This window comes from Juglans regia, chromosome 2 (assembly GCF_001411555.2).
Source record: "Juglans regia cultivar Chandler chromosome 2, Walnut 2.0, whole genome shotgun sequence".
In the NCBI taxonomy this organism is placed as follows: domain Eukaryota; kingdom Viridiplantae; phylum Streptophyta; class Magnoliopsida; order Fagales; family Juglandaceae; genus Juglans; species Juglans regia.
Genome location: NC_049902.1, coordinates 29,316,991 through 29,336,187, shown reverse-complemented (window position 1 = coordinate 29,336,187; position 19,197 = coordinate 29,316,991). Strand labels below are relative to the sequence as shown.

General features: G+C 36.0%; 2 protein-coding genes across 2 annotated transcripts; one reads left to right on the top strand and one right to left on the bottom strand.

The window, feature by feature from the left end:
* Window positions 1-105: 105 nt before the first annotated feature.
* On the bottom strand, window positions 106-6,621 carry LOC109019650 (E3 ubiquitin-protein ligase SINAT5-like). Its single transcript, XM_019001994.2, has 3 exons — window positions 6,171-6,621; window positions 4,632-5,018; window positions 106-674 (listed from the first exon to the last, which is right to left on the bottom strand). Exons 1-3 carry the CDS (start codon window positions 6,366-6,368, stop codon window positions 312-314), a joined length of 948 nt encoding a protein of 315 aa, XP_018857539.1. The 5' UTR covers window positions 6,369-6,621; the 3' UTR covers window positions 106-311.
* A 3,048-nt stretch (window positions 6,622-9,669) lies between these two features.
* On the top strand, window positions 9,670-19,011 carry LOC109019649 (probable inactive ATP-dependent zinc metalloprotease FTSHI 1, chloroplastic). Its single transcript, XM_019001991.2, has 15 exons — window positions 9,670-10,397; window positions 10,476-10,560; window positions 11,528-11,962; window positions 12,084-12,137; window positions 12,245-12,310; window positions 13,027-13,122; window positions 13,205-13,333; window positions 15,060-15,112; window positions 16,017-16,212; window positions 16,561-16,675; window positions 16,747-17,021; window positions 17,726-17,809; window positions 17,895-18,007; window positions 18,092-18,341; window positions 18,516-19,011. Exons 1-15 carry the CDS (start codon window positions 9,670-9,672, stop codon window positions 18,702-18,704), a joined length of 2,868 nt encoding a protein of 955 aa, XP_018857536.2. The 3' UTR covers window positions 18,705-19,011.
* The last annotated feature ends 186 nt before the right edge of the window (window positions 19,012-19,197 follow it).

The window sequence follows — 19,197 nt, the reverse complement described above, 5'->3', positions numbered from 1 at the left end:
GATCTTAGAACCTCTAATCTGATATCATGTTAAATCCTATTTGTTCCAAAAGTTCAACGCGAAGGAAAGACATATAATTTAGTTGTAGAAGTAATATCCCTCTCATAAAAATAAAAACTAGAGCAGCTTTATTGAACGAATTACAAAAGCCGAATACTCCAGTATCCATAAACTTCCCTCGTGACACATCAAGTATCTTGAAAACAGCAGCAAAATAAAGAAAAATTTGATGTACATTTGACACATAAAGAGGCAGCAAGCCAGCAAAGCATCAAACAGGAACGAGCAAGATGGTCAGAGGACAAGATATCTCAACTGCAGATATTGGGTATGCAAACCCCTCCATCTGGATTCTGCTGTTCTTTCCAAATTCGTCCAGTAACCCGGAGCTTGAGCTCCTTCCTGTCTCCACCAGAGAAAAAAAGTGCAATGTTTCGCTGAATTATTAGACCATCATGGCTATCTCGGACTTTCCTATGGTTATCACGAATGCTCCGGGGAGTGCCTTCCCACATCAGCTTCCTGCCATTTGCCCCAACCTCCAGGCTGTAGCTGAAGTTTTGCGCTTCAATTTCATCACCCATGAAACGAAGGAATCCCATGTAAACTGGGGCTATGCCAATCAGGAACGCTTCAAAGTGCAGGCAGAAGTAGTGACCAAAACAGTTGAAAACCTGAGAAAAAAATGAGAAAGAAAAGAGAGGTTCAGAACTTAGGAATGTGAAAACTTTGTACCAAATGCCAATAGCACCAAAAAGTTACCATTCCCAAGGTTAAAACTTGTTTCATGGATTGGAGTTCTTCAAGGTTATGCATTTTTGTATTGATTGAAAGAGAAGTTTTATATAACATACAGGCAAAACCTTTTTTTTATTTTTATAAGTAAACGGTAGTATTAATAGGAATAGGCAAAGCCCAAGTACATAAGGAAGTATACAAGAGATAAAACCTATCTAGTTTGCTATAAAAGAAACCAGAAAATCATGTATATTTAGGCCATTAAAATCTACAGCAATAGCACAAAGAAATAAGGTGAGGAAAAATAAAGCTCTAAATTCCTCTATTGTCCGCTCCTTGTCTTCAAATGTCCGCTCGTTACACTCTTGCCATAAACTCCATATGATGCAGATATGAACCATCTTCCACACAGCTTTGATTTGTGGCACACAACCCGGCATTACCGAACTAGCCAATAACTCTACCACTGTAGCAGGCATGACCCAGTTTAACCCTATCTGACTGAACACTTCGCTCCATAAGTCTCTAGCTGTTTCACAATGTAACAAAAGATGATTCACTGTCTCTCCAGCTTTCTTGCACATACAACACCATTCTGGAATAATTACCTGGCGCTTCCGCAAATTATCAGAGTAGTCAGAATCTTACCTAGGGCCACTGTCCAAGTGAAAAAAAGTGTTTTGGGAGGTGCCTTATTTCTCCACAAGCTTTTCCAATGGAAATGAGTTTGGGAGCAAAGTAAGCAACTTATAGAAGGAACGAACTGAGAAGGTACCCTTACCTCCAGGGGTCCACCATAGCTTATCTTTGCGCAAACCATACAACTTCAAAGAATACACTCCGCTAAAAAAAGCCTCAAAACTATTTATTTCTCAATCTTGAGCTGCTCTACTAAAAGTGACAGTCCAATGGACTTAGTCCCCTGAATGAGTCATGAGATCCGCCCCGAAGTCTCTTGATCACATTCCACTCGGAAAACAGATGGGAAAGCGTCTGCTAGAGCCTACTCACATCAAATGTCCCTCCAAAATTTTAAACGGGTACCTTCCCCCACCATAAATTTAGTATGACGAATAAACACCCCCCACCCACGTCTTATGTGCTTCCAAGCCCCCACCCCATAGGACCCATCCCCCCCTCTAGTACACCAACCCTCCATAACCTACCATATTTGCTAGGGGTGTAAGGTGGCCGGTCCGGACCGGAAAAACCGACCGGACCAACCGGTTCGGTCCGAACCGGACCGAAAAAGTATAGGGTCGGTCCCGGTCCAGAAATTTGTAGAATTTCGGTCTTCGATCTTCGGTCCCGGGGTGGAGATTTCTCGGACCGGATCGGACCGACCGAATTTTTTTTTTTTTTAAATTTTATAAATATATTATTTTATATAATAATTGTAAAATAAATTATGTAATTTTCATCTAACCTATCCTCATTTAGAATATAAAATTTTAAATATGTAATTACAAATTAATATTATATTAATCATATATTATCAATTAACCTATCAATTCATAATTAACTAATGTGTGACCACCAACATCTATGAGAGTCTAAGAATATGACCTAAGTTGCAACTTGCAAGTAAATATAAAGCATGTATGAATGTATGGAATCATGGATAATTAAATTATTTATGCTTATTAGTTATTGCTTCATATACAAAATGTAAAAAATTGTAAATAGCTCATTATAATTTATGCATTAACTTAGAACTATCATAAATTATAATACATTAATATACTCTAAGTTAGTAACAAATAACAATTAGCATCATCAATATAATTATATAATTATAAATTGATAACTAAACTAAATCACTATGTCTATAATACTATAACCATAGTCTATAATTATAAAGAAATCACTATAAGTCTATTATCTATAAGACTATAAGTTATAACTATATATAGTATTAAATTATTAATATCACTATGACTAAGACTAATGACTATAAGTTTATAATTAATGCTAATATATAACTATACTAGTAGTATAATATTAATACTATTATATAGTCTAAATGTATTACAAATATATATAAATTATAATTATCAATTTTTCAAACCATAATTTTTTTTTAATTATCATTTAAAAAAAATAACCACATTTGATAATTTGTTATTAATACTTGTTCATATTCTATAAATTAACAATATTTTATATATATCTTCATCTAACCTATCACTATTAACAATATAAAATTTTAAATATGTTATTAACACTTGTTAATATTCTATGAATTAACTAATATATAATATCAATTAGTTAATTATATAGTAATTATATAAATTAATAATGTAATTTTCATTTAATTTATTATCATTGACCATATAAAATATTTTTTTATTGAATTTGTTACATAATCCACATTAATAAGTCACTTAATTTAATTTAGTATTTTAAATAATTTTTTTTTATTAATTGATTTAAAAAAAAAGATCGGACCGAATGGACCGACCGGTTTACACCCCTAATATTTGCAATCAACCACTAATTTCCATAAGGTTTCTGGTTCCAAATTGTATCTCCAAAGCCATTTCCCAAGTAGTGCCCGATTAAAGGTTCTCAAATTCTTTATCCTCAACCTACTTGAAGGGATTGGTCTACACACCTTATCCCAATTGACTAGGTGAAACTTGAATTCATCTCCCATCCCACTACATAAGAAGTCGTGATAAAGTTTTTCGATCCACACCACCATGCTAGCTGGAATTGGAAATAAAGACAGAAAATAGGTAGGTAAGTTAGAGAGAGTCATCTTTATAAGAGTCACCTGGCCTCCTTTCGACAAATACAGTCTCTTCCACCCTGCTGATCTTCGTTCTATTTTCTCAATAACTATATCCCAAATAGATAAAACTCGTGAAGCAACCCCCAGTGGTAGTCCCAAATAAGTCATAGGGAGAGAAGCAACCTTACACCCAAGTGTGCTAGCCAATTGCCGAGTAGTACTGACAATCCCAATGGGCACTAACTCTAATTTATTGAAGTTCACTCTCAAGCCTGGTGTTGCTTCAAAACATAGGAGAAGCGCCTTCAGAGCCCTAAGATGGTCTTACTCTGCATGACAGAAAATTAGTGTGTCATCTGCAAATAGTAGGTGGGAAACCGAGATAAGGCCCCTTTGCAGATCACCTACTGAAAAACCAACCATCAAACCATGGTTAATCACAGCCGACAACATCATACTCAGGGCCTCCATGACGATAATGAAAAATAAGGGGGACAGGGGGTCTCCTTGTCTTAGGCCTCAAGAGCTGTTGAAAAAACCATCTGGATTGCCATTGATCAAAACTGAGAATCTTGCCGTTACGATGTACCATTTGATCCACATACACCATTTCTCCCCAAAGCCACATCTCTTTAGTAAATACAAGAGAAAATCCAAGTTCACATGATTATATGTTTTTTCCATATCCAGCTTACATATAATCCCTAGAGCGCCAGACTTAAGTCTACTATCCAGACATTCATTGGCTAGTAGAACAAAATCCAGGATTTGACGATCCCTTGGTAGCCATTGTTTAAAACCACCAGTGCATTATTCCTTTCAGATTTTCCTTTCTTAACCTCAACAACAAGAAGGAACAGCAAGCATCCTTGTCCTCTAATTATTTGCTTAGTTCTTTTAGAAACTCTCATCTTTCTTCTAGTGGCTTCAATAGTTTAAGAAATATAATATGCTTGATTGTATTTTTTGTCACATATTCCATATTTCATCCTATTACCTCTGACTACATTATCCTTTGTGTTACACTAAATTATAAACCAGCATGTGGTCAGTGGGCCTGCAAATGTTCTATGATGCAGAAGAAAAATCTACCAAATTGAAATATAGAAAAATAAACCTCCAAATGGAAACTTAAAAAAGAATCTCGACTAGTACTTACTGTAAGCATCCAGGTCGCATTCTCTACCTCGCGGGGATTGGACTTGACATAGCGGTGATTGAATGTGCAGCCCACATGGGTGTCTACCTTATGATCGTCCCTCAGATGGGCTACAAGAAAAGGGATGTCTCCAACTACAGGACACTCAGATCCCGCATATGGGCAATTGTATGGTCTGAAGCTACATTGAGCCTCATGCTCGAGCTTGCTGTAGTAGGGGAAAATCTCTGTGCATCCCAAGAAGCCATACTTGCAGGGAAGTTCAAGTGACTCTGCCACCTTCTCCAATGCCAGACACCTAATATCTCCAAGCTCTTGTCTACAAGTGGGGCACCGGTTATGTACCCTAGTTTTACAGGTAGAACACAGAGTATGTCCATTCTGGCACTGCAAAAGTATAAAGGCAGAAATCAACTACTTCCAACCAAGCAAGAAACTATGCTAACATTTAAAATACGTTACATGCTAAGACTTGTATTGCTATTTTGCTCAGAAATAAAAAGTTACATCATAGAAGGAAAGAAGGAAAGTTCAAAACATACAATTAAAATAGGCCAACTTTTTTTGCAATACCATTATCAGTGCTTAACGCAGCCAGTGAAAGACATGTTTAGCAAATCTAGACAGATCATATATAGCATCTACTCTCGACAGTCCTCTAAGAAATTATGAAACGTGCTCATATAACTGAAGCAGGTTTGAAAAAGATTCCCAAATTTGTTTAAAACGTTAAGGTTATACAAGTTAATCATTGTGTCAACTGTGCAGAGTATATCAGCCATATCATGAACATAACTTCCCAGTGAAAAAGCCCTCGATCCCCTTTCAAATGGAAACTAATGTCAGGGATATGCTTAATATCTAGTAAATATACATCTGAATTCAGCAAAAAGAAAATATCACATTGCAATGAAGTAGGAAAAAAATAGATAAAGATATATACACAAATAATGGGAATGAGATAAATGTCTTGCCTCACAAAGCCCAACTACCATCTCGAACAAAATTTAAACTAAAAATGATCCTACAATAATTAATTCTCATCAATTGCATTCCCCAAATGCGATGTAGAGCTGGCCGCAGCAACAAAATAAAGAAGATTTAAGAAATTCAACCCAGCCCTCTATTCTCAGAGACACCGCATACATTCAAAGAAAACCACAACCTCAGCCAATCTCAAAATCTATCAAGCATGAAAAAGAATATCAGAAAGCCAAGAGCCATGACTCAAAATCCATTCTGTAATCATACCATTTGCTTCAAATACAGAAACTTCTAGACCCGGTTCGCCAACTCCCCCAAAACAAAAAATAGCTCCAACCCAAAACTTAAATACGAGTTTTACATAAGAAAAAAAAACTGATCAAATACGTGCCACACACACCATCTCTATAGACAGACTTGCATCAGAATTTTACATTTCCAATCACCAAAACCCATCAGATGAAATTCAACTTCAAATCATCTACAACACCAAAATACCCAAATGGAACCAAATCACAAAGCAACCCCTCGATATAATAGAAGAAAGAGACACACCTGGTGAATCGGAGGGTACATAGAGTTGGTACAGACGGGGCATTCGAGAAGTTCATGGACGCTAGTGCTCCGAGAGGGTGCCGGCGGGACCACATTGTTGCGGGACTTCAGCAAGGACTCGAACTGATGGTCGTGTTGGATCTCTTCCTCATCGATCCCATCCAAAGACGACACACATTCAAAGCTATCCCTTTCCATTAAAAATTGCGATATTATATGCTACAAATAAACCATGCCAAAGAAAAAAAACTGGGGGAAAAAAATCATTCACTTTCTTCTGATGTGAATTTCTTACACGGTTCTTTTCGTTGTTTCATTCGGTTTTGCTTCTCTGTTTCTAAATAACTAAACATGGAGTAGTAGACAGCAGAAAAAGATCAGGATCCTAAGTTCCCAACGCTTTAAAAGCGATATGCTTTTCTTGGAGAGTTTTTCTCGAAGAAGGCGGAATGGGTCACTGTCCAACTTGTCATAAATAAATATTATTACTTTCTAAAAGACGGTTGGTGCTTGGAAACAGAGGACCAAACTGCATTCATTCTTCTATTTTTCTCATAAAACAATAATAATTAATTACATTTTCTCGTTTTTCCCTATTAAACACACACATATTTTGATTGAGATATAAATGTGAATATTCCTCCACATCTTTTATTCTTAATTATCGAATTAGACACCATATTTTAATTTGTGACAATGTAATTATTATCTCACCCAATCACTCATTATTTATCTGACCTCTCGCTCTTTCCTTTTTCTCTTTAGAGCGTCCCTCCTAAAAAAAACCCATATCAGAGGAGGGAAGTTGGAGCTTTGGCTCTTCCTTCCCTCATCCCTCATCTCTCTAGTTTGTTTTTGGATTTTGTGTTTTTTTTTTTCTTTTAAAGTAGGGCAAAATGTTGATCTGTTGTTCTCTGAAGACTGACGACCACTATGCACCCTACCGTAAGATTTTCAAGATACTGATCCTTCAGATGAGCGAAAAATCTCGTCGAACGGAACGGCGTGTGAGCCACACATGCAGTCCAAAGTATGCGCATGACATCCAAGCACCACAACAAGAGGAGCTCTACTGCTGCCACACACGGCATTTGTAGGACTAGGGCCATCGGTTTCTTCATACTCAATCGTCCATTGTACTTCTAGGGTGGTGCTTGCCACCACAGTCCTTGTGTTTACTTATTTTTATTTCCTCTAAGGTTGAAAATACGGATATACAACTTTTCAAGTTGTATTTCACTATTTTCCTATGTTTCATTGACGTTTTCTGTTATTTCCTTTGTTTTAGGTTAATAATAAAAAAGAAATAATCTCTTGGACATTTTATCCATAGAGTGAAAGTCATCTCCTCATCTGAAGGGTGGGGTTTGAAATCTTTGCTTTAAGCAGAGTGTGGTCTCTCAGACGGTTTGTTTGTAGAAAGTTCTAAAAGTTAAGACCATATCAGTCACAAATGAATTTGTGTACTGATGGAGTCCCAACCGTGAGTAGTTGGCTTGTAATATGGTTCCCTATATGTATTAGTCACAGCTGTAACTTCACTTTCATGAATGAATGCAGTCTATTTTCTATAAAAAAAAAATTAATTATCTCAAGACATAAGCTTAATAAAGAGAAGACTTCCATTCATTTTAGTGCCAATACCAGAAGGGATGCAAAGGACTTTATCATTAGCATTGTTGGAGTTAGATCTTCATCCTCTTTTAAAAAGTATCTTGGTTTACCTACTCTCATTGGTAGATCAAGACACAAAGCCTTCAAGAGCATATTGGACAAAATCGGGAGCAGGTAATTAGAAGAAGACTTCCATTCATTTCAGTGCCAATACCAGAAGGGATGCAAATGACTTTATTATTAGTATTGCTGGATTCAAAATTTTTCATAATTTTATTTTTAAATATTTTAATATTTTTATCTAATTATTACTTAATTATTATAACTTTCCTAAATCTAAAAGGTAGGAGAGCCTTGCCTAGCAGCTTCACACAATAGTAATGGGGCAAAAAACTCTTAACTAGCATTATTTTTCTTTTACACATGCATGAGATGCCATGTAATAATATTAGCAACGTTAACTTCAAGTTTAAGAATTCATAAGTAGGGGTGAGCATTGACTTCGGAGTTCAAATCTCCGCTTCGACTCTAACTTGTATAGGCGTCGATCTAATTTTGATTTTAACTTGTTGAAATGAAGTCGAAGCGGAGTCGGATTTGAGTTTTCAGCTTTCATCTTTTTTTTTTTAGTCCATAAAATAAAAATAATTTTATGGACTTTCAAATTTCAAAATTTCTAAAAATTTTAAAACTAAACCTAAATTATTAATTGTTAATTTACTTCTATATTAATATCTAACTTATTTTTATACTAGATCTATACTATAATATCTAATTACATGTATATTATAATATTGCATATTATTTTTAGTATCTAATTAAATGTTATTATACTATAGTATTACATGCTATTATGTTATAATAATGTATAACTTATTTTTACACTAGACTTATTTCTAGTGTTTAATTACATGTTTTTATACTTTAGTAAATTATTATTATGTGTTATTAATTTATTATGCTAGACTTATCAGTTATTTCTATACTAGTGTCTAATTTATTTATATACAAGACTCTTACTAGAGTGTAATTACGTATTATTATACATTAATATTACATGTTATTATACTAATGTATAATTTATTTTTAACTTAATTATATACTAGACTTTCAAGTGTCTAATTACATGTTTATATTTTAATAAATTAGTATTACATGTTACTAACTTGTTATACTAGACTAATTAAAATATTAGTATTTAACTTATTTCTATACTTGAGTATGTATGGTAGTAATATTATACTGTTTATATATACTAAATTATCATTAGTCTATTTATATTATAATATAAGTGTATTATTTTATAATAATTAACTCATAATAATATATTATTAAATTTAACTATAAAATTTCTACTTATATAACTATATTAATATATATGATAAATATATATTTTTATAATATATGTACAGTATTAAAGTCGAATTTTGGAAGACAAAGTCGAAATTCGAGTCGAAACATAAAATGGGAATTGGATCGAATTCGAGTTGATCCAACGACACATCCGACTCCAACTCTATCTGAAGTATAAAAAAAATCCGAATTCGAATCGGATAGAATCATAAATAGGTATCCGATGAGCGAAAATTCCAACCACTCCAAACCCTAAAAGAAATAGAATAAGTACACACATAAACCCGCTAAGAAAACGCCGGATTCGGATAAAACTGGAACAAAAACCATCTTCCAATCTTCAATTCCAACAGTCTGCAGAGACAATGTTGTATGGTAGCTACTCATTCCAGCTATCATAAACCCTGATCTCGTTCTCTCCTTCTCCGTTTCTATCCCAAATGAAAATGAGCACAAAGTATCGCATTCTTGGTATGACCCTTCAAAAACCCTTAATTTGATAAACCCATAGTAATCCAATTCAGCTTAAGCAATGGCCTCCATCGACATTCTCTCTAACCATAGGGTTCACCTCCCTAAACCCTGCATCCAACTCAGAAGATCACACCCAGTCTCTTGCCCCATTCTGATTCACCCAAAAACTTCGAATTTCACTCGAAAAAATCCAATTCATTCGAGATTTCTTCTTGGTTCGTTCACAGTCTTTTGCAAGAAAAAATCGGAGTCCTCGTCACAGGTCGGTGAGGCTAGCGCAACCACCAAAGATGATTTTGTAACCCGGGTTTTGAAGGATAACCCAAGCCAGGTTGAGCCCAAGTACCGAATTGGCAAAAAGTTTTACACTTTAAAAGAAAAGGAGGATTTGAGCAGGAATTCCCAATTGAATTTTATTGAATTATTGTCGAAAAGGTTGAATTTGAAGCCGAAGTCTAAGAAAGAGAGTGAGGAAGGTCGAAATGAGACTGGAGTAGGTGATAAGGCTGTGTATTTGAAAGATATTCTGAGGGAGCATAGAGGCAAGCTCTATGTGCCCGAGCAAATGTTTGGGACTGCATTGTCAGAGGAGGAGATGTTCGATAGGGATTTGGAGTTGTTGCCAAGAATGAGCTTCGAGAATTTTCAGAAAGCGATGAGGAGTGATAAAGTTAAGTCGTTGACTTCAAAGGAGGATACCGGTATGCCATATGGTAACCGTTACAGGAATTTCATTGTGGAGTTGAAAGAAATAGCGGGAGACAAGAGCTTGCATAGAACTAAATGGTGAAGATTACCCACCAATTAACTTGTTCTTTATAGTTAATAGTTTGTGCTTGCTGATGCTATTTCGTGACTCTGCAGGGTTATGAGGTTGGATGAGAATGAAAGTGCAGCTCTTTTGGAGGAGTACACCGGTCCGCTATATGAAACTGAGAGGCACACTACGGTAATATATTTTTTACTTTGTCGACATTGACTTGCTATTCTTTTTTTATAGGCAATCAAGAAGTTCTATTTATAAAAAAAGAAAAGAAGGCATAGCCCAAGACACTGACTTGCTAGTAATACCTATGGACCAAATAGCTAGTGGTTTTAAAAAATGGCCTGTGAGTAATCAATGTTTCAATAGTTGTGTACTTCATAAAAGAGAAAATTAGGCAAAAACCCCTAGGGGTTGGCTCAAGTGCTAAAGGCCTTGGTCTTGGTGGTATGATCCTTGCATAAGGTTTGAATCTTCTTAGGTGCAACCAATTCCTAGGGGCCATCGGACTGAGTGATTTTCCCCTATGAATTACTCGAGATGCATGTGCGGGAAACTCCTTGCAGAGGGCCTGTGCACTATAAGGATTAGTCAGGATGCTGTTCTCGGCACCTAGTGCCAATCAAAAAAAAAAAAAAAAGGCAAATAAGTTTGAAATTTCAAACTGAAGTTCAATGCAAATGTATAAGAATATAAGGAAGGATGACCAAATGTTCTATTCCAAAATCTCAATCTATTCACAAGCTTGAATATCATATGTTCATTTTTTGGCCATAAACTTTTAGAAATTTTGCGCACTTTAATGCTTTGGTTCTCAGCTATTGTACTTGTTGGAAACAATGTCCATGGCTTTCTTTCCTTAATTTAGAATGTATCTAGGTGTTTTCTTCTGTATAATTCCTGTGTACACTGGCTATGCCTAGTTCTTTCGTATGAATATAATTTACTTCTTACTTATAAAAAAAAAATAATAATTTGTTGATTGTTTGAGTCTTTTCATATGAAGAATGAGAGTTTGTTTATATTTCCTCGGATGTATTAGATCATTCTACTCTTTCAATACGGTTGACACAACATTTGCACCATACAATAAGTTAAAAAGTTGGGAGATCCTTCTGCTGCCTTGACGTTTTTCTTGAATCTATTGCTGCAGTATTTGATGGGAAAAGTACCAGAGTACCCTCATCCAGTGGCATCTTCTGTGTCTAGCAGAATAATGGTAGAGCTTGGAATGTTGACAGTGGCGATAGCTGTTGTAGCAGCTGTTATTGGGGGGTTTCTGGCTTCTGCTGTGTTTGCTGTTACCAGTTTCATCTTTGCAGCAACCGTATTTGTTGTATGGCCTATTGTCAGACCATTTCTGAAGATTTTTCTTGGTCTCTTATTGGGAATTTTGGAGAGAGTTTGGGATAATGTTATTGATCTTTTCAGTGATGGAGGGGTTTTCTCCAAGATCTCTGAATTTTACACTTTTGGCGGTGTGTCTGCTAGCCTCGAGATGTTAAAACCAATTATGATGGTCCTTTTGACTATGGTCCTTCTTGTCCGTTTCACACTTTCAAGAAGACCTAAGAACTTCAGGAAGTGGGTAAATGTTGCTTATTTTTGTAGTTTCTTTTTTCATCTTCCATCTGTTAGTTACAGGACTATTTTAGCTTGTGGATTAAATCAGAAAGGATCTTAATTAATACCATTTCTTCTATATGTAGGATCTGTGGCAAGGGATTGATTTTTCACGATCTAAAGCGGAAGCTCGAGTTGATGTTAGTTACTTCGTATTTTTAGGATCACTCCTTTGCACATCTTTCCAATTTTATTAAATGTCCGGATGATGTTCTTAATTTCCATGTTTGGAATGATGGTCTTTCAGGGTTCAACTGGAGTTAAGTTTAGTGATGTGGCAGGGATAGATGAGGCCGTAGAGGAACTCCAAGAGGTTTTGTATTTACCTATCTCATAGAATAGAACACAATAACTGAAATTTCTGGCTTTCCATTGCTCTTTGCTTTATCTGTTTGCTTTGAGCTAAGAAGAAATTTTGGGCTCTTTCAGAAAGTTATTAAAAAGAGAAAATAAAAGTAAAAGCATTATTTTTTCCCTTTGTGTGATGTAATGAAGTTCAAATCATGAGGTTGACAACCTTTGCCATTTGAACTTGTGATATTACACCTATACTTTTCTTATCTATATAAAAAAAAAAAAAAAAACAATTACACCCAAGGGTGATAATTTTTAACCACTGTTACTCAATTTTTCTGTTTCTTTCAGTTGCATTATTTCAAAATGCATAAAAGCCTGAAGAAAGTTTTTGTTCCAAAGTGTAAAATTATACTTCTATGTTTATAGGTGTGAAGGCTATCTTCATTTCTTCAATTTTTTTTTTAATAAGTAAAAGTAAAGTTTTATTGATATAAAAGGCTTCGCCTAAGTACACCTTCTTTTCTTCACGTTCTCATGAAAACATTTCCTTTGCCTGCCTTTTTTCTGTATTTAATTTTCATGAAATATTAGTTTGTTCATTTAGGATTTGTGCTAATTACCTAGTTCTTTATGTATGGAGAATCTTTCTTTGTCTCGTTTTACCTGTAATCTGAAATCATAGATAATGAAAAATGAAAATTTTAATAACATCATTATCATTCTGATGACTAGTTGGTGAGGTACTTGAAGAACCCAGAACTGTTTGATAAGATGGGGATAAAACCTCCGCATGGAGTTCTTTTGGAGGGCCCCCCTGGATGTGGCAAGGTTAGTTATCATCCTCCGGTTTTGCAAACTGTATGGGTGAAATTTGGCAAATAGATTCTGAAGCTTACACATACTTTTACAGACCCTTGTTGCTAAGGCCATAGCTGGTGAAGCTGGCGTTCCGTTTTACCAAATGGCTGGATCTGAATTTGTAGAAGTTTTAGTTGGTGTTGGTTCTGCTCGTATTAGGGATCTATTTATGCGAGCCAAGGTGAGTTATAGTCCTGATTATGAATTTTATTTTAGTTTTTTGAAAATTTTGATTTGTTTTTGGGTGACTTGTGGCTCCTCATTGTGATTGTGTCCTTTTGGTTCACGTCATATGTTCCAAACTTGGTCCTTTAATATGCTTATTTGGGGTTTAGAGAGCTGTTGATTTTTAATCAATCCTTACCTGGAAAATGGTTGTGACGTTATGTGAAGGAGAGGTATATCTATGAAGGAGGGTGGTGGGTGCAAACTAGAGGGCTTCCTGGTTAAGGTGGCTTTTCAATGTAGTAAAGAGGTCCTTATGGGGTCAGTTAAGGAAGATATTTGCAGTCGGAGAAATTTTCCAAATTTATTAGGTTTGAGGTAAGGGACGACACATAAATTTGGCATGAACATTGTTGTGGTGATGCGTTGTTAAAAGACGCATTTCCTGAACTTTACAAAGTGCATGCGATACAGATGTAGCAGTGACAGAAATTCAAAGCTCTATCAATCGTATCTTTTTTCCCTGCATCATGGTGGTAAGTCAAGAAAGCATGAATGATCACTTTGGTTTGGCGTTAGTGTAAAGAGATGAGGACTGATGAATTTTGCTGGTTTAGAATTAAGTTGGCCATGCCAAGGATGGTTATTGTATTGCCGAAAGGCGATTTGGTAGATAGTAAGCATAAGTTCAAGTAACAAACTAAATATGCTCCCCTAAGGATTGGCTCAAGTGGTGAAGGCCTTGGGCTTGAGGTGTGCTCCCCCCAGGTCTAAGGTTCAAATCTCTTTGGATGCAAATAATCTCTTGGGGCCAACGGACTGAGGGATTTTTCCCTTGAATTACCTCAGGTGCACTTGTGGGAAACTCCTTGCCGTGGGCCTGTGCACTCCCGGGATTAGTTGGGACGCTGTTTATGGACACCTGGTGCCAATAAAAAAAACCAACTAAATATGTTGATTAATCTGGAAAGCACAAGTACTGAGTTTTTTGAATTTTTTTAAACGTTGTTTACCAAGTGCATGCAATTTTGCTTTATTGTGTGCAAATCTGTGGATATGTTTACAGTAGATAGGGCCGGTGGCCTCTTTTAATTATTGTTTTTTTTTTGTGATGATTATTATTATTTTTGTTATTGAGTTTTGCTACATATAGTCACTTTTACGTTCTCCTTGCGCATTTCACTAATGTGATTGGTCAAAACAGCTATTTTATATTAAAAAAAAGTGATGCAACCAATCACATTAGTGGAGTGCGCAAGGAGTACACAAAAGTGACTTCACGTAGAGTTTTTGTTATTATTTTGCTAGTTTTACTTGAGAAGGCTTCGTCAAAACAATTTAATTTTGTGTTTGGTTGAAGAAAAATTGAGAAAAAAGAAGAAGATACCAAGACAAATTGAGAAGGTTAGCAGATATAGAGATCCAAAGTTTTCAGTTTAGTTTTTTATGAGTGTGTGCTGCACACATGCGTGCCTATGAAGGCAGGTGGATAGAATTATCAAGGAGAAGTGGCAGTGTTATCTTTTCCTAAGAATTCCAGAATCATCCTGTATATTGGTGGCATATTATAACTTATTTTTCTAGGTAAGCGGTATAGTTTTCTAGTTATCATTGCAGAATTTAGTTTTCTAGTTATCAATGCAGAATTGAGTTTTCTAGTTATCATTGCAGAGTTGCTTAGCACGTGTGCATACTTTGGAAGTATTTTTTTTTATGATAAAAAATATTTTCCCCCCGTGCAGGTAAATAAACCATCGGTTATATTCATTGATGAAATTGATGCATTGGCAACTAGGTATGGACACGTGTGTGCTTGTGGACGGAATTTTAGTTGGAGTGTGTGTGTGAGTGGGTATATATTGATAAACACAATAACTTCATGAATGCTCATTTCTACCTCTATAGTCCAATGAGGATTGTTTGAACTCCAAACCTCTTAAGCCAGGTTTTGGTGCTCCACCATATAACTGGAAATAAAAATTGATGTTGTTTGAACTTAAAGTAGAAAATTTGTGATAGAACTTGTGAAAAGGGTTGCATGTTAGTGGTTGGCACAGAGCCATTGTCTTGTGTTGCATGTATCATAGATGAATTGGTTACAACTACATAGATTTAGGTTACATGTTGTGTTTTGTTTCTCGGTTAATAACACTAGTGTTGGGGTGAAATGCTATATCTAGGTTTTTAAACAAGACCACACAGACACTAGGGCTAGTTTGGGTAGTGGAGAATACTCCACTACTATTCATTATTTTATTATTACTTTTCACCTATTTTTCACTATATTCACTACTATTCAATATTCCATCATTACTCTTTCACTACTATTCACAGAATATCTGAGATCATCTCACTACCCAAACGCAACCTTAAGATTGAAGTTCATGTTATAGCTACTCTTTAAAAAAAAGATTGAGGGTCATGTGATAACTGAGTACCATCCATTTTCATTTAATGTGATATGAAGGTGATGCTGTCCTTACAATTTGAGCAGGGTAGATAAGGTGGGGTTCTTAGAATGTTGCATGATCTATGCTGGACAAATTTTATGAAAGATTATGAATGGCTGCCATATTAACTATATACTGAATGGTGCAAGGTTCTACCTATCAAGAGACGTGTTCATGAGAGAGAGAGAGAGGAAAAAGACATGTTCATGAATGAAACAAATAATCATGTGTTTGTTTTTCTATGATCAGGCGTCAAGGAATTTTCAAGGAATCTACAGACTACCTCTATAATGCGGCCACTCAAGAGAGGGAAACTACATTGAACCAACTCTTGATAGAGCTTGATGGGTTTGATACTGGTAAAGGTGTTATATTTTTAGCTGCTACAAATCGTAGGGATTTGTTAGATCCTGCACTTCTTCGACCTGGCCGTTTTGATCGCAAGGTTTGTCTTCATTACTGAATTGGAAAACATTATTAGCTGATCTATCTTGCCTTAAAAGAGAATGAAAAGAATCTGCAGGCATCGAGATTTTGTTCCCGGGATAAACTGTCATTTCTACAAGTATGTGTCTGTGTCAGACTGTAATGCAATGTACTTGACCAGCTGTTGGCAGGATTGGGATCTATCATGAACGACAGTTATTTATAAAGCAATTTACTGAGTCATTGGTGAATGTGGATGTGATTATTTGACTGATTCAGTTTTCTGCTTGATTTTTCTTAAGCTCTGTGATAGCTCTATCAAATAGTCATTAACTGTTTATTATCATTTGGGTTTTCTCTCTTTTAGATAAGAATCCGCCCTCCTAATTCTAAAGGGAGATTGGATATTCTGAAAATTCATGCAAGCAAAGTGAAAATGTCAGAGACTGTAGATTTATCCATCTGTGCACAGAACCTGCCTGGTATGCGTTTCTCTCTGGTGTTTTAGCTGTGTCTGCATTTCCACATCTCAAACCATGTATATAATTACTAGGATGGACGGGAGCAAGGTTGGCTCAGCTGGTCCAAGAGGCTGCTCTCGTGGCAGTCAGGAAAGGGCATCAGTCAATTCTTCAGTCAGACGTGGATGATGCAGTTGATAGACTTACGGTAGGACCCAAACGTGTTGGAATAGAGTTAGGTCATCAGGGACAATGTCGTAGGGCTACTACTGAAGTGGGAGTCGCAATGACATCTCATCTGCTGAGACGATATGATAATGCAAAAGTTGAATTCTGTGATCGCATTTCAATTGTCCCTCGTGGTCAGGTCCTCTTCTATCCCCTTATTTACATCATCCTCTGTTTTATACAAAAAATTCCTCATGTTTGTATGCTGCTCATGTTGTGGTCATTGCGCCCATCTGTAACTAATTCAAAAATAGATGTCGTCCGTACGAAGTGGAGGACTACAGCTAGACAATATATGTTACTAGGGTGGTTTGGATTGAGAGAGCCTCTCAACTTATCTCATTTCATCTCATCTAATCATTATAATTTTTCCAAACTGCCAAATAAAATACAATAAACAATTCAACTTTTTCAAATCCAAAAACAAAAATAATATTCTAACAATATTTTATTTAACTTTCAATTTTCATCTTATCTCAACTCACTATCAAAACCTCCCCCAATGCAAATATTGGGAATGCCCATATGGCCCCTTTGTACAGTATTGCAGCACTGGTTATCCACAAAAATGAAAAATATAGGATTACTTTTTACTTTATATTTTGTACCTTGTATACTTTATGTGTACTTGGGTTATGCATATTGTTCTTGTAATAAAATTTTATTCTTATCCGAAAAAAAAAAAAGAGTTTATATTTGGTACCCATCTTCTTTTGGAGAAGTTCACTATTTGATGTTTTGGTGCATTGCTTTCGTTACTTAATTTTTCATAGATGGATTTGAATCAGATATCTTTATGTCACCTGTTATTCATGGTTTACTTATGTGAACTGATGTGTGCAGACATTATCTCAACTTGTATTTCATCGACTTGACGACGAATCGTACATATTTGAACGCCAGCCTCAACTGCTGCATCGCCTTCAGGTGCACTTCAGATTTTGCCAGTTTTATGCTGATAGTTCTTATTGGAGGGCGTCATCTTTTTAACCAAGCTGATCTCAATGTCTAGGTTTTACTTGGAGGGAGGGCTGCTGAAGAGGTCATCTATGGACGGGACACATCGAGGGCATCAGTTAGCTACCTTGCAGATGCATCTTGGCTTGCTCGTAAAATTTTAACTATGTTGGTCCCTCAATCATATTTTTATTCTTTAAGTTTCTGCCTGCTCTGGTATTTTATAATACCTCCTTTCTTCCTCTTCAACAGATGGAACTTGGAGAATCCAATGGTCATACATGGGGAACCACCACCTTGGAAAAAGAGTGTCAAATTTGTAGGACCCAGGCTGGACTTTGAAGGATCACTTTATGATGACTATGGTCTGATTGAACCCCCAGTCAACTTCAATTTAGATGATCAAATTGCACAGAGAACAGAAGAGCTGATAAGGAACATGTATGAAAGGACGGTTTCTTTGCTTAGGAGGCACCATGCAGCTTTGCTCAAAGCTGTGAAGGTAATTTGGTGTCAAACATACACTAAGCCACTATAATTTGAAAATAAAATTTAATCATTGGTTAAATATGCATATTGTAATTCGCACAAAAATATACTGATTTACCTTTCATGACCGTATAGTAGTTCTGCAACTTAAACTGACTTGTGTTCTCACCATGGATTTGGCATTCAGGTTCTTCTCGAGCAGAAAGAAATAAGTGGGGAAGAACTTGATTTCATCTTGAGCAAATACCCTCCACAAACGCCTATAAGTAATCTTTTGGAGGAGGAAAATCCTGGAAGCCTTCCATTCGTCAAGCAAGAACGAAAGCTCGAGTTAGAGTATGCCGCCCGGCTAACCACATCACAAGGAGAAACCTAGTCAACGAGACACAAGGTGTAGTTTCATGCTTGGTATAGACTGAGATACAGGTGCAGTTCTATATATAATATCAGCTAGATGGCCTTCCTACTTCCTCAGTCAGAGCATGCAACAAAGGCTACATTGGCATCCTTCCCCAGCACACCCCCAAGAAAGAGATGCAATTTTGGCACATATAGTAGTAATATGGATGTTTAGATTGAATGTCATCAGTATCTTAAGAGCTGTTAAAACTATTTCTTGGAATGTAATTCAGAATTACCCAACTTCTTCTCCCCTAATTTAACTAGAAATTCAATTTATTTAACAGCTTAGTTATCACATTTACAATCTTTGATTTTGTTGTTGGCCTTTGGCAGCCCAGTTTTGCTACAGACAATCGGGGCTGGGGAACCCGGGGAATCGGTTGACGTGGATATTATAAAAAAGAAAAATGATATTTGTAGTTGTGAGTCTGTAAGTGTCGTATAGTCATTTTAAAAAAAATGAATAA

What these genes read in the sequence shown, in the direction of transcription:
- LOC109019650 (XM_019001994.2), bottom strand. Translation starts at nt 6,368, where the DNA reads ATGGAAAGGGATAGCTTTGAATGTGTGTCGTCTTTGGATGGGATCGAT. An exon ending in TGTACCCTCCGATTCACCAG is followed by an intron (nt 5,019 to 6,170) that starts GTGTGTCTCTTT and finishes ATACTTTTGCAG; the next exon opens with TGCCAGAATGGACATACTCT. An exon ending in ATGCGACCTGGATGCTTACA is followed by an intron (nt 675 to 4,631) that starts GTAAGTACTAGT and finishes TTTTTTTCTCAG; the next exon opens with GTTTTCAACTGTTTTGGTCA.
- LOC109019649 (XM_019001991.2), top strand. Translation starts at nt 9,670, where the DNA reads ATGGCCTCCATCGACATTCTCTCTAACCATAGGGTTCACCTCCCTAAA. An exon ending in ATCTATTTATGCGAGCCAAG is followed by an intron (nt 13,334 to 15,059) that starts GTGAGTTATAGT and finishes CCCCCCGTGCAG; the next exon opens with GTAAATAAACCATCGGTTAT. An exon ending in CTTTGCTCAAAGCTGTGAAG is followed by an intron (nt 18,342 to 18,515) that starts GTAATTTGGTGT and finishes TTTGGCATTCAG; the next exon opens with GTTCTTCTCGAGCAGAAAGA.